A 24,641-nucleotide genomic window follows, 5' to 3' on the forward strand; every position below is an offset into this window, starting at 1 on the left:
GAGCCGCCGCCGCCACGAGCGCGCCGAGGTTGCGTCGTCACCACGCCGAGGCCGAAGCTCCACGCCGCCGCGCCCGCCGCCCGCCGCGCCGCCTCACTGGCCGCCGGTCCCGCGCCCGGCCGCCGCGCGAGAGGTAGAGGGCCCCGCCGCCGGCGCCGCGCGGGCTTTGCCCGGCGACGCCCTCTGGCGGCGGCGAGGGGAGGGGGAGGAGAGGAGGGGGGTCGAGGAGGGGCGCCGCCGGGGGAGCCCTCGCGTCGCTCGCGGGAGCGACCGAGAGGCTAGGGTTTTTTCCTCACTCCCTGACCTTCATACTTAGAAAGTATTGCACTCAATGGTGTAATATTTGCTACATACATTTTATATTTGAAAATTAAATTTATTGTTAAAGTTTTCTCGAAGCACCTAATAATCGCCCGTATATGGAGGAAGTAGGAAGTTTCCTGGCTCTTCTCGGTTTAGTTAGTCAATTATTTTGGTGTACTTTTGCTGGCGTACTAGGTAGCGTGGTATCTTGACCTGCAGTATTGTTTCGGCCACGTATTCGAGGTAGAACGACACCGCGAAAACAAAACCAATTTTCCCTGTGCACGGGTAAATTGGAGGCGCATGTCGGCTGCTGCCTGGAGGCGTCCCCGTGGGCACGGCGAACATGCCGCTGATCTCTTTTTTTCTCAGACAAAACGTGGACGGGAAGGCGGTCGGCAGCGGGGCGATTCATCTGGACAGGTCGTATCCGCCGTGCGCCAATCGCTACCGTACCGACCTATCTGGACTCGGCAACAGCACCACAAATAGAAAACGGAGAAAAAGGAAGAGATCCGTGATGACGGGGAAATAATCCTATGAGACCGGGTCTATCGATCCAGCAATTTAGACCAACTCCAGAACGTGCCACGTGTGCTCACGAATCCTAAAGCAGCTCGAGGTCTTCTTCCCCAAATCATGTCAAATCTTTGTCGCCGCGCAACCCTGCTTCTAGGAATTTTTTCTGCTAATACAGCGGTGCCGGCAGCCAACATGAGATCGGAGCAATGGCTAGCCTGAATGCCTCATAACTGGCCCGACACCAGCAACAGATTACATGCGAACGAGATCGAGCCACATTGAGGCGCTTCCTCGTAGTGGACGCCAGGACCTCCATTCTCCATGTATGACTAAATCATGGCTTGCCCAATTACCATCAGCGTGATTATTATCCAGGCCATGGCCATGACATCGGCCAAGCTCGGTTAAGATCTCAAAATTCTTACGCGACTTGGGATGGAACAAACCAGGACGACTATCTATAGGAAGCCGCACCATGGCAGGAAAATGCCCCGTCAATTTAAGGTAGGAGCCATCCAGGGCAGAGTTCAACAACGACACACCACCGGCCATCAACCAGAATCATATCAGAACTTGGGAGAAGAAAATTCCAATGATTTGAGGAAGAGGACGTGGGCCGGCTTTGAGATTCGTGCGCACACGTGGCGCGTTCTGGAGTTGGTCTAAATTGCTGGGTCGATAGACCCGGTCTCATAGGATTATTTTCTCGTGATGACGCGGTCGGCGTTTTCGTGGCGGTCGCCATCCGGCGCGGCGCGGTGGACCGGAGCCGATTCCAGATTCCGGTGACGTTGTGACGGCCGCACGCGCATCTTCGGTCAAGTTTGGCCGTTCGGCAAAGCGGAAGAAAATATGCAGAATCGGATGCAAAGCCGCATCTTATTTCTCTACTTTTCTTTATATGTGCAAAATGCCAAGGACGCCATTTTGTTGGAATAATAGTATCAACCATGCTGACGGTGTCAATCAAATGCGACCTAACCTTCTTTCGGTTCCTTCAATCATGACAAGCCTAATTACCAAAATAGTCCGGGAATAAGATATTACTACATTGTCCTCCTGCTGTCATTCGGCCATCATGAGGCATGCCCACCTCGAAATCGATCAATATACACTACTATACGGGGGAAATTTATTATTCCTACCAGTAAAATCCGTAAAAAAAATGAGAACCAACAACAATAGGTTGGATGGTTAGAAAGGTGGTTCTACCCCAAATCTATTAGAGTTCAAACATTAGGTTTGACATCTATGTGTCTGGAGGTGACGTTCCCATCGACAGTGAGGTGCATGTGTTCACCCTTCCGGTTCCGGACAGACAAACACGGGCTGCATTTTCGAAAAGATAGAGACTGGCTGTAGACCCTGAAGTTGCCACTGCAGATAAACAAAGTCTATTGACAGCACAAAGTCTCTCCGCCTAGGTCTGCAGGATGTGGTAATCCACGCCGAATCAGTCTGTCAGCTGTTCAACATCAGTTCCTCGGGTTTGTTGTATTCGTCAGGCGTGTGTACTCAATTCTCACTCCAGTTGAGAAAACGAGGGAGAACTCGTTGTACTGGTTGGATGTGTTAGCTACGAATTTGTTGCCACTGAGAATTTGAAGTAGTTTGTCCTATTTGTACGATGTGGGAGATCAACTTTTGCCTTTGGGGCCGCGTGTCAGCGCTACCCAGTTTTGAGGGAGATGAGAGCTCTCTAAAGCACAGGGAAACAGTAGACCTTGGACACAAGATGCAGATTTTGACAGGGAGCACTATTCAAACATAACAACGGTCTTCAAGATTAGGATTTCCTCCTGAAGTTCAGAATCCCCTGAAGAAACAGAGAAAAAGCAACGAGCAATCAAAAAGAGGAGAAATCAACAAGAATCCAGGCACCGGGTGCTACACTGCTACCCCAGATAGGCAAACATCCCTCCGAAGGAACAAGGAAGCAAAATCGTGATCACATCCTCTCCAAACATACTCTCCAATCGTGATCAAGCATTAATTCTGATTTTAAATGGAACCATGATCCATTAAAAAGCAACGTATGAAAAACAGCGTGACGGGCAAACAAGGGCTGTATTTTCAGAAAGATAAAAACTGACTTCAGATCCCAAAGTGCTACTACAGATTGACCAGTCTACCTCCTTTCAACACAGTCGTTTTATTGACCTGTAGAATGCTTGCTTAGCGCTGAATTCAGTAACACCAAAGTTGCTGCCCAATTCGAATCAGTCCAAACTTTCAGACAATACAATTCAAGATTCAAATGCTAATCGAATTTATCTGGTTTCAGCATCACAACAGCTTAACTCCAGATTCTCTGACAGAATCTATAACAGCCCTGACTTTGCCATGGTACTTCTGCTCTCGCTTCAGGTGGATGGACACGGCAGGTATCCCCTGGACCAGTAGGCGCTCGCCGAGCAACTTCCCAATCTTTGCAGCAGCAGAGACGTCACGGGTCGACTCCATGCTCGGTCTCAGCAGCTTCTCCTGTGAGCTTGCAGAGCACGCGACGGTTGCTGTTGGAGTATGGATGACCTGTGCGGTAACAAACTTGTTCGAGAAATGCATCTTCAGAAGGTAGGGTTTGAGAAAAGTGACAATCCTAGCTGCCCTGTCCGGTGGAGGAATCACCATCGTTGCTGTTTGACAAGCAATGGAAATATATTAGTTGATGATGTGATACATTTCAATTACCTATGAGAAACCTGTGCACATTGTGAAAATAAATTGTTGCCTCTGATATAGACAAGGGAAATGAAATCAACATCGAACATAAAATCTAACTAAAGCAGTTGCCTGCAAAGCAGATAACCAGATATTGAATGTAGCATGCATTTCACTGTCCGCCACTGTGACAAGGAGTTTTACACAGATACTCCCTTGATCTTATTTGCTTATACGCAAGCTTATGAATAGCCAAATCTTGTACAGTTGCACCTTAGGGTGTGTTTGGTTGAGATCAAGACCGAATATAAAATCTAATCAAAGCAGTTGCCTGCAAAACAGATAGCCAGAGTTTAAATCTAAGCCTGTGTTTTGCTTTGCAACCATGCCACTGTGACAAGTTGTACCAGGAAACCCTCTTGATCTTTTTGCTCTATATAGTTACACCTTAAGTTGGTTGAACCCAAGCCAAAACATAGAAATTTTTTGGCCAGCCAAAATATCGTATGTGCTTTTGGTTATCCATATTCTGGCTTATGTTGATAACAAAATTCAATGGGAATTGCCAACAGAGCATGGGCATGCAAAAAGTTCGGCAACGATCAAACAAGAGCCAGATGTTTCATCATTAGCATAGAATCAATACGGTTAATTTGAGCATATACCAAACATAACACAAACCTGTAGCATCAGCAGTAACTTAACAGACATGCAGAAAATTATCAAATGCAGCTGCTATGGCATCCGAATATTACGAGCCAACAATCCAAAAGTAGACTTTAGCAGGTTAGGCAAGAGGAAACTTAATGCCAATCTCTTTTAGGCATGACGGGACAGTTTCATGCTGGTACATCAGCAAGTGAACATGGTATTACACCGCAAAATCCAATTTCATCTAAATTCGCTAGAATGTCAAGCTCCAATGATAAAAAAAAAGTAACATTTTAAGCATGCATGAGGTAGGAACAGAGTGATTTGTCCAGAGAAAACTCCTTCACTGCAGTAAAGCAGGAACCCGGAACTGGGAAGTATTGTAACCGAGTGAGGCCCTGACCTTCATATGCACTTGCAATCCTAGGGACCTATAAAAAACAGTACCCAACAATTGAAGGCTATACATATTTCAGTTTGTCAGTACACATTACACCTAATCGATTCCAGCCTATGAATTTTCCAATAAAGAACGGCAATCAAAGTATGCAGACACTGGATCTAAGTGTATCTACTTATCGCGCAGTTCACAAAACCTAAATGTGACAATTAGCGGTACTTACTTTTCGGGCCAAACAAAGAACTCTCTACTGTTCTGTATGCATCGAATCAACAGTTACAGAGAGGCAAACCAAAGATCGAACCCATCCGACGAAGATATCTTTCGAGATGAGTTGAGCTCTACCACACAATTTGATAATACTACCTACTACTGAATGAACGCATACTTAGATATCTACGGATCCAACGAGCAGCCGCAAGTGCGCAACCTTAATACGCGGCGTTACGAGGCATGTGGCTTACCTCGGCGAACACGTGACGCCGGAGCAGGAGTAGTACTGCGCGGCGGGCCGGAGATGCAACAGGTAGCGGATACCGGGCGGCGGCGGCGGCGGCGGCGGGCGGCGCGACGTGGGTAGCGAAGCCGGTCGATCAGAACCCAGAGCGTGGACGGGGCTCCAGGGTTAGTGGAATGGTGGGCCGAGCCGCATATATCCCTTGCAACGGGCCAGTTAGGCCCAGTTAGGCCCACATTTCAGCAATTTTTGGCTGGGCCGAGTGGCCGACATTGCGAACCGTCTCCACAGTCCACACACTTTTGGACAAGACAAGAGAAGGGAGGAGAAGCGAACTATCTCGGAGATCCTCGGCGGCGGCGGCTATGGCGATGGTGGCGGCGGGCGGCGAGCCGGTGGAGCCGCAGTCGTTGAAGAAGCTAAGCCTCAAGTCGCTGAAACGCTCCCAGGACCTCTTCGCGCCCAGCCACTCCCTCCTATTCTCCCCAGACGCCGAGAGGTAAAGCCAGCTCGCTCAGCCCCCTTCCATAACCCCAAAACCCTAGCACCCTGGTACTAACCGCTTCTCTCCTCTTGCTCTCAACCTCGCGGCAGTAAGCGGATTCGTGTCAGCTGCAAGGTGAATGCAGAGTATGGTGCGGTCAAGAACCTTCCGACCGATCAGGGCCGGGTGCAGGGGAAGGGTGCCGCGGCTCCTTCCTCTGCATTGACGCTTCCAGGTAAATGTTGCTGCCCTTTTTTAGATCATAGCCCCTGCTGCTTACTAAAAAAAACACTAACTATAATCTAGCTAGAGCGTGAAATCATGTTCACAAGTAATGAACCCTAGGATAACAAATAAAGGATTACCTAGGGAACAGATGCAACTGCCGAAATCCTAGCAAATTTGATTCCAGCGTAATTTCATATGATTGCCTTTTTCTCTTAAATAAGACCTTTGTTTTCTGTAATTGCATGTTACATAGGAAGAAATCAGGCAGAGGCAAGAAAGTTAGGATAGTCTATCTGAACACTATGTTTTGCTGCATTGGAAGTGATGGAAGAAACCAAAGCTGGGAGTTCAGTTGTATGCTAGTTAATCATCTCTTCCACATTGTTCAGATGGAACTGGTTGATTTATTTATGTATTTCAGCGTTTGGTTTAAAATGTTACTTGAATAGTTGAAACAGTTGTTTCGGGCTGTCCCTTGCGCTTCTCTACTACTCCCTCTGCTCACAAATATATGACGTTTTAGACATTTCAAAGTGAGCTAGATACACATCATAATGACTGAATCTACACACTAAGAGTAGACTAGATACGTACCAAAATAGATGAATCCACTAAAAGCTAAAACATATTATATTAGTGAATGGAGGGAGTATAATTTTCCATCTAATTTTGTAAAAAATATAAATACTGGGGTAGACTAGATGATACGAACTTCCACAATAATGTTAGTGTTTTTGTTATTTTAGCTAACAATTATCTTCTCAGGCACACAAGACACAAAAGATGCTCGTGGGGGAGGCACAAGTAATGCCATTATCCCTGCCCCACTTATGCTTCCTAAGGCACCGTAAGTGCATTCATATATTCTTGTCTGTTGCTAACATGTTGATTCTATTCCTTTTTATTTCTACTGAATTTACTTTTTTATTTTTATTTTTGACAGTGATTCTACAGGACAAGGCAAAAACAGAACTGTACTATCGATTCCCGGGTCATCTGACAGGTTTGTTCACTTGCCTTTTCTTCTATGGCTGTCTATTACTTGTAACATGACATCCGTCTGATCATTCTATTAGTTTTGTCAATTTTTGGACAATAATTGTAAGGTGCAGTTCTGTCTGTTACTTTGAATTGCTCATATCTTGACACCCTTTCAGATTCTCGACATCTGCACTGATGGAGAGGTTACCAAGTAGATGGCCTAAACCTGAATGGCATGCTCCCTGGAAGAACTATCGGGTATTATTTTTATTCAAGTGCCATCTTTCGTGTTGTTTGTTGTACTAACAGGTTTGGCACCTCAAAGAAAAAATAATGGAATACCGGTGCTATTTTTTGCTTGGGAAAATGGTTTTGTTCATGCATATATTATAATATCCACACGCTGAAAATATTATACTGGTCAAAATTATTGAACCCTTCATGTTCTGCACGATTGCTTGGAGTCAGACTGATGTACAATAGCATCTTAGTTCTTACTTAGCAACAAAGTACATTCTTTACTTTCAAGAAATTGTGTTAAGTTTTTTGTTTTACGTATGCAGGTCATCAGTGGTCACTTAGGATGGGTGCGATCTATAGCATTTGATCCAGGGAATGAATGGTTCTGTACTGGTTCTGCTGATAGGACAATAAAGGTGAGCCCAGCATCCTGCATTATGCATTGGAATTCATGTATGCATGCAATACCTGATGACTATCACAACCTGTATTAGCACTATTAGTTGCTCAGAGGTTATACATGTGCATTTCTTTTTGAATGGTTTATACTTCTGCTTGCATGATAGATACGGTCAAGCTTCATGCACTAGCCAATGCAATCAAAAGTCCAAATTGACAGAAAGGGCTAGGCAATCCACATATACTGTAACACCCACTCTCACATGTGACTCGGGGAGGCCAGCACGTGCATTGAGGGATCTCATGTATGACTCAAGAGACCTAAACGTGGACAGAAAGGGGGCCAACGCAGCAACCCGTAGAATTTTGAAAGCCATGACTTGAACTCAAGACCTCAGGCTCTGATATTATCATGTCATGCACTAGCCAACGCAACCAAAAGTAAAAAGCATCATGCACTAGCCAACGCAACCAAAAGTAAAAAGCATCATGCACTAGCCAACGCAACCAAAAGTAAAAAGCATCATGCAGTAGCCAACGCAACCAAAAGTACGAGCTGACGGAAAGGTCTAGGCAATCCACATATAATACAATCTCCAGTTTGAGAATCTTGTTGGACCTAATAGGACGGTTATACTGCTATTCTGGGGACTAACTCCTGCGAGAACAAGAAAATAGTGCATGTATATTGTATGAGCTGTTTATGCTTGTGGTGCCAATTGGGTTTTTATTTGACATCAAACTTTCAGTTGTTTTAGATCTCAAGTTATTTTCTAATAAGGATAGATATTATAAATGCACACGGAGCTAGCAACCCAACTGCCTGAGCACGTCACACTACTTTCTGTTGTAGTTCACGTATTGGTCCTCTGAACTGAGTGTTGTCCTTTTGTAGATATGGGACCTTGCATCGGGAACTTTGAAGCTTACACTGACTGGTCATATTGAGCAAGTACGCGGTAAGTTTCTCTTGTTTTGGGGTACCAGAGTCTGGCAACACACTCATCACCCTTTCAATATGCTTTTCTTGTTTAACCCATTCTGAAAATTTGTAACTGATGAAATTAACGCGCATTGACTTAGGACTTGCTGTCAGTCAGCGGCACACATATTTATTTTCCGCTGGTGATGACAAACAAGTAAAATGTTGGGATCTCGAACAAAATAAGGTTTGTTTTATTATTTAATCCTCTTTGGTATGTGACATATTGACATTCTCATGACATCGTCTTTATTCCCTGTCAAAGGTTATACGGTCTTACCATGGGCATCTGAGTGGGGTTTACTGTCTGGCTCTCCACCCAACAATTGATGTCTTGCTGACAGGTGGTCGAGATTCAGTTTGTAGAGTACGATATCACTTCCTAAAGTTGCACATTATGCAAAATCTGGCAGCAAAATGATGCACTAAGATGTTCTTATTTCATACACAGGTGTGGGACATCCGAACAAAAGCACATGTTTCTGCTTTAACTGGTCATGATAACACAGTTTGTTCAGTGTTTGCTCGGCCAACGGTAAGATAGCATTTTACTTGTCGCGACTCATGTAATTCTGAGTTTTGCTCTCAATATTGTTTTCATTCATTTAAGCAAAACTTGTAATTCGAGTCTTCTGATTCTTGGTCACATTGTGTGTTAGTAAATCTGATGTGTGACATTTTGAGTTTTCTTTTTAATGTTGAACAAAAAACAGTTAAATAGTGATCTTGATACATGCATGCTCTGATTTGTTCATCGTGTTATTATTTAGACCAGGCTTGTAAGTTGGTATAGTATTTCCTTGTCTATGGCAGTTCCTGCTGTTAATTAATTATATAACTTTATTCTCAGGATCCACAAGTTATCACTGGCTCACATGATACAACTATCAAGCTCTGGGATCTTGTAGCTGGTAATTCAACTATCAAATTCAACAATGTTCACCAAAGTGTTTACTTTAGCTGTATCTATTTCTGTTTCCATTACAGCTGTTTGTTTCTTCAGGGAAGACTATGTGTACTCTTACGCACCATAAGAAGTCTGTTCGGGCTATGGCTCTGCATCCGAAAGAGTTGGTTCTTACCCACAAGTTCATTTGCTTATTATGTACACTGTTTGAACTTTAACAATAACTTCTCTTATGTAGGAAATCATTTGCATCAGCATCAGCCGATAACATTAAAAAGTTTAGCCTGCCCAAAGGCGAATTTTTGCACAACATGCTGTGAGTTAACCTATTTGCATTCATACTTATTTCACCTTGTCTATTGTATAAGTGGTACATTTCGTGATTACTTTACTGTATTTGTAATTGGAAACATTCAAGTACTGCACTATATGTTAGGTCTGCTTTGCTGTCTGCTTGATGGCCTTTCTGGTGAATGTTTGCATGCCATATACGTTGACCAGGATGTCCTTTTTGTTCTTTTGTGTACTTCAAATGGTTTTGAATTAGCTGGTGTTGTTTCTGCTGTAAGTTTGAATTCTAATATCCCAGATTTATTATAACATTTGAAGTACACAAAGTTCTTATGGAGGCATTTGTGCTAGTAATTCTTGCGATTGTAACATTATAATCTATAATGTCAAAACATGCCACTTCCCCTAAGTAGTGACCATCTGGTGTTATTTTAAACTTTGGCTTCAATATTTTTCGTGACTGTAGGGGTTATATTAGCATCATGATACTGTTGCAACATCTGAATGTTATTTTATCCGCTCAGTCCAACCTATTGATGGTGGATCATGCACTAAACTTCTCATCCGTGATCACCTTCAGGTCCCAGCAGAAAACAATTCTTAATGCAATGGCTGTTAACGAGGATGGTGTCCTGGCAACTGCAGGTAAACACTGTGACTCCCACAACATGCCTTCTTTAATATTGTTGTGTTCTTTATGCCATATCTATTGTCTGGAATTTATTCATTTCTAAGATCACGTATAGAAGAAACATATTTCACCATCCCTTGCATGCTTTCAGAGTTCAGACCATATATCTATAATGGAACATCCATTTTTCATTTTTCAGGGGACAATGGAAGCATGTGGTTTTGGGATTGGAAGAGTGGCCATAATTTTCAGCAAGAACAGACTATCGTCCAGCCTGGTACGTATTGCTTATCCTTATGCATTATCAGAAATGCTAGTGGCAATGGTCACCCCGCAGTCAGATCTAGGCCTTGATGTTTGTTTACAACTAGAATCACTGATTATCTGCATCCCTGTTATCTCCAATTGCAGGATCACTGGAGAGTGAAGCGTGCATATATGCCCTATCTTATGATAACAGTGGGTCGAGGCTCGTGACCTGTGAGGCAGATAAAACTATAAAGATGTGGAAAGAAGATTTAACAGCAACACCAGAAACCCACCCTGTCAACTTCAAGCCACCAAAAGACATCCGGAGATATTGACTGCCACAGAAATCACAAGATTAATTTCAACTGCCCAAATTCTACCTCTTGGTTGGTTGAGTGGTCACTTCAGTGAGCCTGTATGGTTGGTATATTTCAGGTCATAACGTCCCTGTAACTGTAATACAAGAAGTGTTGTACTGGTATTTATTGCTTAATATGAAGAATGCTTTCTGGTTCTAATTAATTATGTTCTATGGCTTGTACCGCATAAATAATTCAATGATGTATCAAAATCCGGCTGTTGTAGTGATGTTTGTACTCTACAGGTTCTCCGTAAAATTGTTGTGTTGCGGGTGCTTCAGACTGGGGTGAGCAGTATGAATTTGGGTTTGTTCGGTGTCATTAGTGAGACTTGCAATATATATTTAAATTATTTTTAGACTAACAGGGACCACTCCCCGGCTCCATTTCATAGAAAAAGACCATAGTGTTCAAGGATTACAATATAGTGAACAGTACACATTTGAAGACTAAAATTTGTCAGGTTTTGTCTATTACGTGTAGCCTAGAATACAAATTAGTTTGCATTGAGATTTTACACCATTGGCTACCTCTAAAATTTTGTTTCATATTTTTGGAACTTTGAAATACGAATTTTAAGTGTTCGAAACTAGAGCTATATGTAGCTTGGCCTCCAAATGAGTTCATATGTAAGTACCAAACTCATATTGTAGATCTGACGGCTTTTCAGAGGATTCCAAAGCTTTAACATTCAGACAGTCGCTTTGCCAACCAAAAATAGGGTATGCAACATAAGATTGAGGCGCACATTATTCACCACAATTTTACATTCCACAGTATAAACGTTGATTGCAGACGGCATCACGAAAAGATACCAAGGAAGCGTGACCAGAAAATTTCACGCTACACTACAAGCTCATATCCAGAAGGCAAATAAAACCTCACAAAGGAATAGAAATAGGACTCCCTTCCAACATCCAACCTTCTTAAGATATCAACGTTTTCCACATCAACATTTCAAGTTCTTAACGTAGCAAGAATAAAGTTAAAACCGTTAGCTTAAACCACCGTTGGTCACCAACAGGGCCTACTCCAAATCTCCACAGATAAGACTCCATTGTGTGGGGGAATTCAGATTGGATAGCACTCCTAGTATGAGTGACCTTACCAAAAATTACAGCACGCCAAATGATTCGATCTAGCTATTCACATGTGGGAAACCTAGACTATTCGTTCTATCTAGGCTCTGCGTAGGGCTCTGCGCAGTTCTGTCGGATAGTCACCAAACTGAACGCCAGTAGGAGGGTGCATGTTGAAAATGTAAGCAACCGGTGCTGATACTTGCATCCCATTCGGGTAACTGGGGGTGTCTGAAAACCATCCAAGAGTTCCTTCATCGAACATGAATGATTCACCCAGAAAATAGAAGCATTCCCTTGCCAATCTTTCAGCCTGTTAAACAAGGCAGTAAGTGTTAAATTCAGATACCTTGTTGACTACATCTCAGATTTGGAACAAGTTATTCGAATAAGATATTAGCAATCCCTTACAATTCTCGCTTAAGAAATGGCATACCTGTAAATGAACAAATTTTGTGTTATTCATGATCAAGACAACCTGCAACTTAGACAATGTTTCTGACAAGGTCTTGATGGCAATATACTCAAAGAACTTCTGCAAGAGAACTTTCTCATCGACTGATTCATCAGAATCAAAATCAGCAAACCAGAAAACTCGTTGTACTTTTGCCCAAGGAACTGGTAGTTTATGTTCACCACCAATAATTAGATGACAAGGATCAGCCACATTCTGGAGTATCATCATGCCATTCGTCACTGAATCAGACTCAACTGAATGCAGACCAGGTGTACACGCAACTATCTTCCTGGGATCATAATAGTGGCAAATTTTACAAGAGAACTGCAGATTTTTGTCATTCATGACAACAATATGCCCATCGCCACCTGCAGGCAACAACTTGGTACAACATACTGAGGTGGCTCTGTCTTCTTGAGAGCATATTCCAGATGTAAAAGATGAAGTCTTCGAGGAGCCACGATCATGTGAAAATGAACAAGAGCTACCATTTTTACAACCCTGATCACATGGAACAACAAAACACATTAAAAAGCTACCTCATGCCCATGCAGGTCCCAATATACATGTGCACATCAATGAACACATGCAGCTCAATAAATATAAGTTGAATCAAAGGCAAAACTGGTATTGCATCACTTTGTTGTTAATGGCATTGACTGCACAACAACATCAAAGCCTTTTTCCCAAGCAAGTTGGGGTAGGCTATATATGAAACCCAACAGAAATGAAAGGAAGCCAAAACAAGAACGAGAAGGAAAAAAGAGAGTAAACTAAGATTCAGGCACATGGATCGCTGATCTCCATGTAGTCCTATCAAGCTGTGTTCTAATAAAAATTGTCTGGTTAAATCAACACCATTGTGTTCATAGTCTCATCAATAAATTGCCTTGAATTATTACAGCAATAGTACATCAAAACATTTAACTCGCTAGAAACACAAACAGAAGAGAAACACTAATCCTACCCTGCCAATTATATGCTCGAATGCAAATGGACTGAGCAAAAGAAAATGTGAAAAAATAATGAAATTTTAATATTGTACCTGTAATGTAAGGAAGAACTTGCATACTGGTTTGGGGGCACGAGTTGAATGAGAAAAGGGGCATGTGTTCCCCCGAGTACAAGATCCACGAACAAAGAACACACACATCTCACTTTCAAAGGGTTGTTGTACATAAACATAACCACCAGCGCGTTCCCTACGAGGAACTACCTTGTCCTCTGCAAGTTGCGTCTTCATCTGGGAATAAACCAAGAATCATTATGGTTACGCAGCAAAAATATTTATACTAATTTTAAGGATAAATTTGGCGCAACATGAAGTTAGTACAATGAAACAAACCTCTGTGATAAGCGCCTTGAGTGCTACAACAGTGAGAGTGGCCTCAAAATCAGTGGGAGAAACATAAGGGGTTGCGGCACACTTCGTCTGTGAATCTAATTGGGAATTCTCAGCTTCCAACAAGAGTGGATTCATATCCTCTGGCTTTAGTACTTGATGGTGAAGACATGAATGGTGGAATTCAGCAGGCTGAAGGTACCTCGGACAATTGATTTCCACAAGAAAACTAGGCCTAAAACGGTGGAGTGTGCTCATAACATCATCATCTGTTCAAAAGAAAGTCAATAAACACTCAAATTTTCTTGCATTACTTTTTGGAAAATATTTGCAAATGGCACTTCTAGGAGTAGTTCAACACAAGCTAAGTATATTTTGAACACAATAACTTCAGCAAAGCATACTATGCTACAGTTTTTACTATCTATGTACATTTTCCCATTTAATGTGGTATATTACAACTGCGAAAAAATACGCAAGGCACTACAAATGCAAAGTGTGCGGTCAAAATACAGATACTAGTGAGAGTAACTACTCCTAGATGAGTACACCATTCATAAAATATTGATCACAAGTCGAAAGACGTACAAATTTCAGAGATATGGTTAAGTGCTGCTGGCAAGATGTTATGTAATGCACACCAAACTTCTTCATGTTTAGAAATGAAGGATTGAGATAGTGTTGGCTCTTGGGTGTTCGCCACATTTTTCAGATACTCCAGACGATACTTGTCCTGAAACATATGGAGATGTAACTTTGATAAGTAACTACTGCTTTGAACAGAAAACAATGACGAGTGCATTGATAATGATTCTCGCTTAGCATCCTAGCAATAGACAATCACTAGGCATGGAACTAACAGAGAAAACCGTTTAACTGTTGATGGAAAGAGAAATGAGTATGTGCATTACTAAATGTTACTCCCTCCGTCCTATATTATGGGACAGAGGGAGTACTTGCTTTTTTTTAGAGAATGAACAAACAGCATTTGCACATTTTTTTTCATTGAAATGAGAAGCAAGTATGTATACAAGAGTTTAAGCTTATGGGCAAGACAATTACCACAATACTCGCAGGCAAACAAATTAGTAAATGTTACCATAAAAGGGTATGAAAGTTACTAATATCAATGTTGAAATTGACTAACTATCAAATGCAGTAGATCCTGAAAATATGCGCAAGGATTATTACAAACAAGATAAGGTGTACCTTAAACATTCGCTGCCAAAATTGAAATGCACAAAGGTTTCCAATGAGTGTAGCTTCCTTCTTGCCAATTTTCAGTTTGTTGTCCTCGTAAAAGTAATTGTCTCTAAATATCTTACACTGTAAAACAGAAAATAAGATACATATAACTGAAACAGCATAGGGACCAAATCATTTGTTGTGAGGCGACTGAAACATTACCAATGCTTGATAGCCAAAAGGTTGCAGGATAGGAAGCGGTTGGATGTCCAACATAATGCCTATCAGAATTCCTTCATGGAGAAAGCCAACCTCACCAAATTTCAGGGCAAGAACAGAAGCATCAAATGATAATGGCAAGCTATTGAGCAAACAGCCATAAAAAGTGGGCTCATAGCGCCCTCTCGGAGAAGTTGGCTTAACCAATGCGTGAATTTGAACAAGTGAGTCTAATGCATCTTGAACAACATCCGAATTTGGTGGGTCAAGAACTTTTTGCAGCACGACTGGCAAAATGAGTAACTGTTAGTGAGAATATTACATTTATCTAAATACAATGGTATATAATCCCCCGCCTACGTACCCAAATAAGGAGTTTTAAATATGTCAAATTTACAACTTCGCGTTGCTAATATGCATAGAAGTATTTAGTCATCTTATTATAACTTGATACTCCAGAATGTGGTTGAGTTTTTCTGGGCGTATGTGTCTTGTGTGTAAGTTTGCCTCTGATATATGTAGATGACACGTACTTCCTCAAATTAAAACATGCTCCTATGGAATTAAATGTCAAACTTCTATATAAAAGTCAGTGCAAAGTGTAAAAATAGACACTTAAGGACAGGTGGTGCAGTGACTAAAATAAGGATAACATCAAATATTAATTTGAGCAGCATAAAAAATATTGAAGAAACATCAATAAAATACTTAATGAGAGAAAAGATACCATTAGGATCGTTCATAGCTCTCGACTCTGCGCAGCAAACCATGAGCACTTGTTCTCTTAACGATAACCTCAAAATGGCAGGATGTTCATGATCATCTAAACTGTTGTAAAATGATCCAGTTACCAAGCGATATATTTGACCATCACAGGTTCGGCCTGTCCTGCCTTTCCGCTGCTCAGCCTATAAGAGGTTAAAAAATAGTTGCAAACTTCAGGGTCGAACATAAGTTTTAAATGAATATCATCAGTATATTTGTGAGATTGACCTGAGACTTGGAAGCCCATACAAGCCCAGCTGAGTCAGTTTTCCTAATTGGATCCCAATAGACTTGCAATGATCTACATGAATCAATAACATAAGCAACTCCTGGAATAGTGACAGACGATTCAGCAATGTTTGTTGCCAGTATAACCTGCAATGAAAGTACAAAAGGCTCATAAAAATGATAGTTCAATTGGAATCAATACATAGAAAAAATTGCTCCATTTATGTAAACAATTAGACGTCCTCCATGTTAAATTTTGACTCTACATGATTGTCTAATTGCAACTTTAATGATTACTAGGGTCCTTATTATTTACAAAAAAAAAACTCACTGTGGGGGCCTCCCCCACCACTTTTCTTTCAAAAAAAAAATCTGCTCTTTCAGTGTGCTACATATACAGTGAACCAACACATCTACATCACCTGACAAATTAAGATAAGATCGGGAAAGAGAGGCACTTCTTCTGAAATTACACCAAATAGTAATTAGCAATAGTTATAGTCATGGTTCGAAAGGCGTTAAGGTGTCTTAGAGCGGAGGAGGAGCGCTCTGCCAAATATTTAAATTTGTCACCATCTCTCATTACTAGCCGAACATAGCTTAAATATAACCTTAACAGGTAAAAAGGTTAATTGTACTAAGTTGAATAGTAATCCAACAACTCGTACCTTTCGGCAAGATTTTGAGACCTTCATAGTTTGAAGTGCTTCATCAGTATCAATACTGCGATGAAGAATGTGCACCTTGAAAATTGAACTAAGAGACAGCAGGCGGATCCACTGTTGCTCCAACGCATAGTATGTAGGAAGGAAAACCAAAACACTCTTTTCAATGTCTGGATCATTTAGGTGTATGTGCAATAATAACTCGTGGATAAGTTGATACACATCAGGATTAAGATCAGCCTCAGCATCAGCATCCTCTCCAGAGCAATACTTTGTTGAAAGTGATTCAGAACTCATCTTGAGAATATCAGCAATCTGTGAAGCATTACTTCGCATCAGGTGATAACAGAACAGACCAGAAGAGGTCTATGTAAAGTATCGATTGTATATAGGAAGGCAAATAACAGATAGGGGCAGTGGAAGGTAACCAATTTCGGGGCGAAACCTCATGCACCCTTGTAAAAAAACCTTATCATAGACACAAGCCACCCATGTGTCATAGAACACACTTCTAATAACGATGACAATAAACATGAACTGGTTACGGTTCAACATCACTTTCTGTGGAAATTGAGCAAATACAGAAACAAACAGCACCCTGTTTACACTATATAAGAAACTGCAGCTTGTTCAGTACCCAGACATTGTGAAGACTAGAGAGTACAGCATGCAAAGAAATCCAGTTCAAGTTTTATCAAGCTCACGGGATACAATAGTAAAACGGAACACTGATTGCCCACTTAAATTTTGAAACCAATTACGATATTTACCTGCTCAAGGTATAGGACTTTTCGTTGAAAAATGCGAGCACGTGGACTGCTTGGAACGGCAATCACTTCAACCCTTTCACCCCTTCCAATATCTCTGAAGTATTCCTTATATCTTGTGATATCAGCAGTGGCAGACATTAAAACCAACCTACAAGAATGACATGACATGTCTTAGCAATCAGAAGGAAGTAAGATTATTTTGTAAGGTGGATGGAGTCCATTACTACTGTAAAAAGTGTGTCTGGTTGAATTCACTAATGCATGTTAATCAGAGTACTTACCTCAAGTCATTCTTTTTCATCAGAAACTGCTTAACCAGAGCAAGGACAAGATCAGATTCCACAGACCTTTCATGTACTTCATCAAGAATAATAACCTTATATTTCAATGCAGCAATGCCCTTGTCACGCAGTTGCTCCAATACAACACCAGCTGTTTTGAAAACGATTTTTGACCTGGTTCATACATTAAACAAGTTTTGAGGGCAATCAAGTAGCACAAATGATATCATGATGTTCATGTGAATATGGTGCATGAAATAAGGCAGAAGGCCAAATATATTGGAAATTTGGAGGCAAGAAGTAGAACTAGACATTAAACTGCCATGATGGCAATCAAATTCGTGATAATCTCAATACAATTGATAAGCAAGCAGTAACTCACGATCATCTTATACCTCACAGTTTAATGGATACATATAAATTGTAGGCAAGGATGACCGCACAAAGAGAAGCTAAAACGCGAGAAGCAATACTATTATTTGCAAGCATACGTATCTGTATATGTATGTGAACTGATCATTTTGGAAACAATCAACATTGAATTACCAGTTACTAATGTAAAAGTAGAAATACACCAACTCATAAATACATTTGGATGCAGGTATGAAAGGTAACGCTTTTCCGTATAATTAGTTTGATAATTGCATGATCCAGAGTATTTGAATGAAATATAAAATAACTGAAAAACTACAAGGAATGCAAGTGAGTGTGCCTTTCTTTTGTTGAGATGTCAACGATCAACATACTCAGAGATCCAATCTATACTGCCTATGACTGAGTTGCTGATGATAGTGATACTGATTTCATTATGGCCTCTAAACACTCCGCGTCAACGAAATCATTATTTTTCCACTTAACCAAGCAATAGAGCTGTTTAATCTAGAATTGAGAAGCCATAAGAATGCAGTCCTAACAGGTTGTGGGTTCTGGACCACAGTTTATCCAAACTTTAAGATTTAACTTATACAATCATATGCATGAAATGGTCATATATATTTGTGACACCGTGATTCCTGGAATGCTTTGTCGTGGTAGAATGTAGCTAAGATTACACTGTAGCAATATGCTTGAATAATTCTGAATTCTTCCTTGAGATACACCCAACCTTGCAGCCTATGCTACCTATCCAGCATATAATGTCTGGAGAATTCAGATCAACGGCACATGTAGAAGAAAAATGAAATACTGTAGTAACGATACGTTTCATGTGCTAAATATCAAGGAGTAAGGTGCCATTGGATGACAGGCTCGGTGAGGAATTACCTTTTGGAATTGAGATTTGACATATTTGAGTGGCCTATATGATATCCAACCTCTTCTCCTACCTGACACTTGCGAGCTTCCGCTACCATTTGAGCAATGGCGACCACAGCAAACCTCCTAGGCTGCGTGCACATGATGGGTTCCATATTTCCATCTAGGAGGAACTGGGGAACCATGGAGCTCTTTCCTGCAACAGAAGGACGAGTTGAATCCATTAGTATGACTAAACTGGGACAAGTTCGTTCTTTTACATCCTAGAGCACGATCATTGCTGCCGATGTCATCAACTGTTGTACACTACACCATTCCTCCATCCTATGCCGCCTGAGCATGCAATCCTAAAAAAAAGGCTATAACAATGCGAAAAATGAAATCAATTGCATGAAAAAGACACCAGTAAACTTAAAAAAGGAACTGTCTCCACAAAAGGTAAGCAACCAATTAACAAATCTGCACTGCAAACCCTTGTTAGCTAAAATTCCAACCCAAAAGGTCGATTTTTTCATTTCTAGAATGTAGATCCACAGTAGCGTCATGAGGAATCGACACATTGTAAGTACTAAAAACGAAGATTCCCGGAGAAATTCCCGGGAGGAAAACTGCCCCAAAAAGGCTTAAACCCTTGAAGAAAACAAGCGGTAAGCCGTAGGCAGAGAGAGATCCTTGAGGTTTCAGATCAAAGTTAAAACGCGCCAAGGCCCTCGCAGGTCTTCCCAATCTGGCAGAAACCCCACCCGGAGACACCCCAATGCTGCCACCCTCCGTCGACCCAAAAAAAAAAACAGGAGATGAAAAAAAACATTTTTGGAAAAGGAAAGTATAGATGAAAACGCAACAAAAGATGGAAAATTGCGAAAATCCAGGCCAACGAAACGCGCGGTTTCCGCGAACAGAGGAACAAAAAAAGTTGGGGGCTTGGGGCTAAACCTCCCCCAAACCCCAAATGGGGCACACCAAAAGAATCGAATCACCCAATGCGAGCGAGCGATCGAGGCCGAAACGAGCGCGTATCGAAGGGAGAAAGAGCAGGCAGATCGTTACCGCATCCGGTGTCCCCGACGATGAGCGTGACGCGGTTCTCCTTGACCTTCTCGACGATCCTGTCGCGGAGAGCCTCCGTGGCGACCGGCGGCCGCTGCCGCGGCGGCGGCGGCGCCGCATCCTCCTGCTCGATGCCCGGCATGGCGGCGGCGAGGTCTGCTCCGCCTCCCGAGACGGCGGCGGCGGCGCGGCCTTCCTCTTTTCTCTTGCACTGCAAGACTCTCTCCGTACGGGGAGTGGGGGGTTCGTTTCCCTTTTTGAAGACACGACAAGCCCGGAGGCAGCGGCACGGCGCATGGACCGGCCCGCAACAGAGCACGGGAGCGGGGCGTGGGTCTGCGGTGCACCAGGACCTGGTCCACGCAGTGGTCGTGTCTCAGGCCCATGACCTCTGTTGACCATCCCGATATTTTGTCCACAGCTGGCGACCATGCCAAGTGTTGACGGGAGGCTGACAAGCAGGACCAAGGGTCAGCTCGTGTTGACTGGATAAGAGCATCCCATCAGATGGGGTAGGATGTAAAAAACCTGTCATATATACCACTATAATTTAGAGGTAATAGCACTAGATGTCGGGGGATGGTCCCCGGTAGACCAAGACTATGGCAAAATAAGTCATAATATGGTAGTGGTAAACCGGATCAAAGATTGATCCGGATTCAAGAGTTAAGTTTAGCTAACCGGAGTTGGTACGAACCGATATCCCAAGAGGTATCGAAACCGAAGTACTGACTCTAAGGGTTCGTATCGCTAAGTGCAAAGGTACCGAAACCGGTACCAGGGTCACTGTAGCATGTCAGCACTTTGGTCAAAGATTCCATAAAGGATTAGAGGACAAGGATGAGCGAAGCACTTCAGCTTTAATCGAAGCCCTAGCGCCAAAACAGATGATGACGTAGAAGATACCGGTCGAGGTCATCGCTCCTGATTAAAGACAGAACAGGCGCCCGGGGGGCCAAAGTAGCTTTATAAAGTAGCTTAGCTCATCCAAGATTCCATTAGGGTTTCTTCCCTTGTAAGCCATCCTCCCCCTATATAAGGAGAGGGGGCACACCATAGCGTGGGGAGATAGATCAGAGAGAGATTCGTTAGAGACAAGGTAGAGTTGCACTGTACATCTTCAACCTCTGGCCAAGGGCCAAGTTCATCAATACATATCGGAAACTTTGTCAATGTTAACCAAACCCTCCCCCGGATCCGCTAGCGCACATTCGGCCCCAACTTAAGCCATCTTATGGCATCTGTTGTTTCCCTACGACGACGGTTGGCGCCCACCGTGGGACCAGCAGCTGCGCTTGCTGGAGTTCATATCCGGGCGGGCCTCCTCACCATCTCCGGCGAGCGCGTGGTCTCTGGCCTCGTCTACCGCCTCGGCTCGCTGGACTTCATCGACGACAACGCGGGCTACTTCGCCAACCCCTCAGAACGGCCGCATCATCGAGTTTGGCTGCCACCGCGTCTACCTCGGCACCGTGAAGGAGCGCCAGTACCCCTCGCAGGTGCTGGTGGTGCCGGATCCACCAAGGTCTTCATCTGCACGCGGGTCGCGCTCCGAACGCGTCGCCGGCATCGTGGAGGTGATGATGGCTGGCGCAGGATGCGCCGGCAAAGAAGCTGCAGTGGAGGGCGCTGCGCAGACCAAGTCCACGCGCACGGCCAAGCCACCGACCGAGCACGACGAGATCGTCGCCGGAAGATGATGAGGACATCCCATCTATTGATACAACCGCTGTACCTACAGCCACACAAATACAAGGACCAATCACTCGAGCTCGTGCCAAACAACTTAACTATCAGGTACTTTCGTTTCTTGGAACTATTCCTCACATACATGAGAATATGATGCTGCCTAAATCAGATAAGTTTGTTACTCTTAGGAATGATGGACCAAGCATGGATGAGGAGGACAATCATTGGAGCATGATCACGCATGGAGGAGATGGCAGCAAGCATTTGAGGATTGAAGATGATGCCGCAAGTGGAGATTTTAGAACTTTGAAGCCACCATAAGAAGAGATGAAGACATGGACGAAATATAGAGTTGTCCACTTCATAATTTCGTCCATAGCATAATATGATGTTGTGTCACCTTTAGTTTTGGGCCAGGCCCATGTCATTTCGCAGGAATTAAGATAGCCACTTTTTAGAGTCCGTATTAAAGGGGGAAAGGCCTTCTAGGGTTTGGTTCGGCCATCATACGTATGGCTGGCCGAAACCCCACCTTTTCCTCCTTTAAATACCCCATAGTCGTCACGTTTAGACTCGGATTTTGATTAGACTAAAAGTTAGCCATTGTAGCAACTCTCGTGTACTTCTTTTGAGGCCAACACCCAGAACAAGACCGACTATTCGGAATCCCACCTTTCTCAATAAAGCTTTCATCATTCATCCGCAATATTCTGATTGCATCATTAGTTCTTACTAGTTCTCGATTTCAGGTAGGAATTAAGACTCTCGCTTGTCAGGCTGATCGTGCATCCGCAAGATCAGTAACTCCCGGAGATTGTCCTAGCGATTGCATTGGCGCACGAGCTTTGCACGTGTAGTCGGATCATCAAGCACGAACTCGACCAACAAATCGACGCTATCATACTCTCATCGAAAGATCAGACACCTTTGCCCTATCAAGTGGTATCAGATTTCAGGTTGCTCGGTGAGATTTTACTGTTTTCCTAGTGTAGATTGCATCTGCCATCATACCCATAAACCACGAAAAAGCCAAAAAAATACAATTAGGGTTTAGATCATATCGTCGTATAAACCCCCTGCCACGCCTTGCATTGTCTTTTCAGTTTTGCATAGTTGAATTTGTGTCTGCATCTTCGTGTCGAGTTGCTGATCTTAGCGTCTAGTTCCTTAGAGTTTCGAGTTCTGGTCATATTAGTCACGTCGCCGCCGTCCGCTCGCACCATACGCAGATCACTGCCATATACACCCACCATATACTTCCGCCACTGCCATATACTCCATCACATACATCTGCCATATACCCTGTTTCCGACCGCGACACAGATTCGTGTTGTTTCTCTGCCGCAACAGAGTCCGAGTAGAATTAGGTTTTATTGTTTTTCCTACTTAGCTGTTGCCTTCTAATTTCGTCCGTGCTGTAGAAATTTTTTCTGTGAGATAAATTTTGGCCGCCGGTAAAGAATTGTCAAGGAGAGCAAAAAAAAGTCTGGAACCGCCTCCGAAAAAATTTCTGGCTACATTGGTTTTTGACCTTGGCGATCACTTTTCGCCACTGGCCGTTATAGCGACATTTTTCTGGCGCCTGCGCGCTTTCCGGAGCACTTTCCAGAAATTCCGACAAATTTTTTTTCTGAGGCTATACTGTTTTTAGACCTTGGGGATCAGTTTGAGACACTTGCCATCATAGTGATTTTTCGCACCTCGCGTCGCCACCTCATCGCTGCCGCTAGTTGCTTGTGTACCACGTCGTGACCTCGCTAGTGTTCTAGGCTCGCGTCTTTAGTACGGTCTAGCCTAGGACCAGCACAGTACCGATGTTGAGCATACTTTCAATATTGCATTGATGTTTGACAATTGATGTTTTGCTACCATATTAGCCTTCCTACAGCTCTACATATTGTCTCCACGTGCACCGTGTCGACACCTGGTAATCGCTTTGGCAATCTTTGGAGACGTTGATCCTTGTTGGTTGCCGTATCACCTTCCCCCTTTTTGGTAAGACCTTGTAAGAGCTTTGTATGTTGCTTGACGAATTGCGCGTGAACCACCATATTCCGTAGTTTGTAGACATATACATTTGTGCTTTTTGGTGTACTAACCATGTCAGAACCTACACCGACCGCTGTTGACCCGGCCAAGATGATGTCTGAGGAGTTGCATGCTCACTTCACCCACCTTTTGGGCTTGCATGCACGCGACGTCGATGCGCGCATTTGTGATGTTGACGCCAAACTCACCGACGCGTTGGACAAACTGGATGGCCTCGAAACAGCTTTCAACTCCAAGCTCGACGCCAAGTTCCAGGAGCTCTTGACTCGGTTGCCGCCACCTCGCGACAACGTGCGACGACGCGCACGCCGCGTTCCTCGTGTGGATGTGCCTGCGGGTACCGCTCCTGCTGCAGCAGCCGCACATGACGCGCTTCTGATGAAGAATACAAAGACTATGAAGGGGACGCGGACGAGCAGGTCGAGGAGAACATGCTGGACAGTGAGGAAGTCGAACAACCTGCACCTGGTCGTCCACGACAACTGAACTGCAACGCTTGACCACCTCCACGGCTGGTACATGATGATGATCATGTTGCAAAACTTAAATTGAATATTCCGCCATTTGAGGGTAGATATAATCCTGATGCATATCTTACATGAGAATTGGAAGTAGAACAACGCTTTGCATGTTTAAAATACCCTGATCACTTGCGTGTTAGTGCTGCTACTTGTGAGTTCAAAGATTTTGCTTCTATTTAGTAGTCTGAATATTGTAGAGCACATCCAGCAAATATTCCTACTACTTGGGTTGGTTTAAAACTTGCTATGCGTACTCGTTTTGTTCCTCCACATTATCAACGTGATTTGCTAAAAAAATTGTCTCGCTTAGAACAAGGAAAAAATTCTGTAGAAGACTATTAT

At 43.1% G+C, this 24,641-nt stretch overlaps 3 protein-coding genes across 3 annotated transcripts; 1 reads left to right on the top strand and 2 right to left on the bottom strand.

The window, feature by feature from the left end:
• Positions 1-2,873: 2,873 nt before the first annotated feature.
• On the bottom strand, positions 2,874-5,160 carry LOC127342315 (uncharacterized). Its single transcript, XM_051368250.2, has 2 exons — positions 5,002-5,160; positions 2,874-3,461 (listed from the first exon to the last, which is right to left on the bottom strand). Exon 2 carries the CDS (start codon positions 3,454-3,456, stop codon positions 3,112-3,114), a length of 345 nt encoding a protein of 114 aa, XP_051224210.1. The 5' UTR covers positions 3,457-3,461; positions 5,002-5,160; the 3' UTR covers positions 2,874-3,111.
• Positions 5,161-5,320: 160 nt separating this feature from the next.
• Positions 5,321-10,970, top strand: LOC127342314 (protein pleiotropic regulatory locus 1). Its single transcript, XM_051368249.2, has 16 exons — positions 5,321-5,493; positions 5,589-5,713; positions 6,472-6,553; positions 6,650-6,709; positions 6,864-6,945; positions 7,251-7,343; positions 8,222-8,285; positions 8,410-8,495; positions 8,574-8,675; positions 8,760-8,843; positions 9,159-9,219; positions 9,312-9,378; positions 9,454-9,531; positions 10,087-10,151; positions 10,337-10,414; positions 10,549-10,970. The coding sequence occupies exons 1-16, from the start codon at positions 5,360-5,362 to the stop codon at positions 10,719-10,721; spliced, it is 1,434 nt and encodes a 477-aa protein (XP_051224209.1). The 5' UTR covers positions 5,321-5,359; the 3' UTR covers positions 10,722-10,970.
• Positions 10,971-11,637: 667 nt separating this feature from the next.
• Positions 11,638-20,267, bottom strand: LOC127342317 (zinc finger CCCH domain-containing protein 4). Its single transcript, XM_051368251.2, has 14 exons — positions 20,041-20,267; positions 19,000-19,186; positions 17,737-17,910; positions 17,456-17,603; positions 16,689-17,000; positions 16,021-16,167; positions 15,755-15,935; positions 15,031-15,314; positions 14,833-14,949; positions 14,212-14,356; positions 13,627-13,892; positions 13,327-13,524; positions 12,261-12,782; positions 11,638-12,137 (listed from the first exon to the last, which is right to left on the bottom strand). Exons 1-14 carry the CDS (start codon positions 20,180-20,182, stop codon positions 11,925-11,927), a joined length of 3,036 nt encoding a protein of 1,011 aa, XP_051224211.1. The 5' UTR covers positions 20,183-20,267; the 3' UTR covers positions 11,638-11,924.
• Between the last annotated feature and the right edge of the window lie 4,374 nt (positions 20,268-24,641).

Source organism: Lolium perenne, chromosome 3 (assembly GCF_019359855.2).
Source record: "Lolium perenne isolate Kyuss_39 chromosome 3, Kyuss_2.0, whole genome shotgun sequence".
In the NCBI taxonomy this organism is placed as follows: domain Eukaryota; kingdom Viridiplantae; phylum Streptophyta; class Magnoliopsida; order Poales; family Poaceae; genus Lolium; species Lolium perenne.

What these genes read in the sequence shown, in the direction of transcription:
- LOC127342315 (XM_051368250.2), bottom strand. Translation starts at nt 3,456, where the DNA reads ATGGTGATTCCTCCACCGGACAGGGCAGCTAGGATTGTCACTTTTCTC.
- LOC127342314 (XM_051368249.2), top strand. Translation starts at nt 5,360, where the DNA reads ATGGCGATGGTGGCGGCGGGCGGCGAGCCGGTGGAGCCGCAGTCGTTG. An exon ending in TGGTGTCCTGGCAACTGCAG is followed by an intron (nt 10,152 to 10,336) that starts GTAAACACTGTG and finishes TTCATTTTTCAG; the next exon opens with GGGACAATGGAAGCATGTGG. An exon ending in ACAGACTATCGTCCAGCCTG is followed by an intron (nt 10,415 to 10,548) that starts GTACGTATTGCT and finishes CTCCAATTGCAG; the next exon opens with GATCACTGGAGAGTGAAGCG.
- LOC127342317 (XM_051368251.2), bottom strand. Translation starts at nt 20,182, where the DNA reads ATGCCGGGCATCGAGCAGGAGGATGCGGCGCCGCCGCCGCCGCGGCAG. An exon ending in TATGGGCTTCCAAGTCTCAG is followed by an intron (nt 15,936 to 16,020) that starts GTCAATCTCACA and finishes AACCTCTTATAG; the next exon opens with GCTGAGCAGCGGAAAGGCAG. An exon ending in TCAAGGCGCTTATCACAGAG is followed by an intron (nt 13,525 to 13,626) that starts GTTTGTTTCATT and finishes GTTTATTCCCAG; the next exon opens with ATGAAGACGCAACTTGCAGA.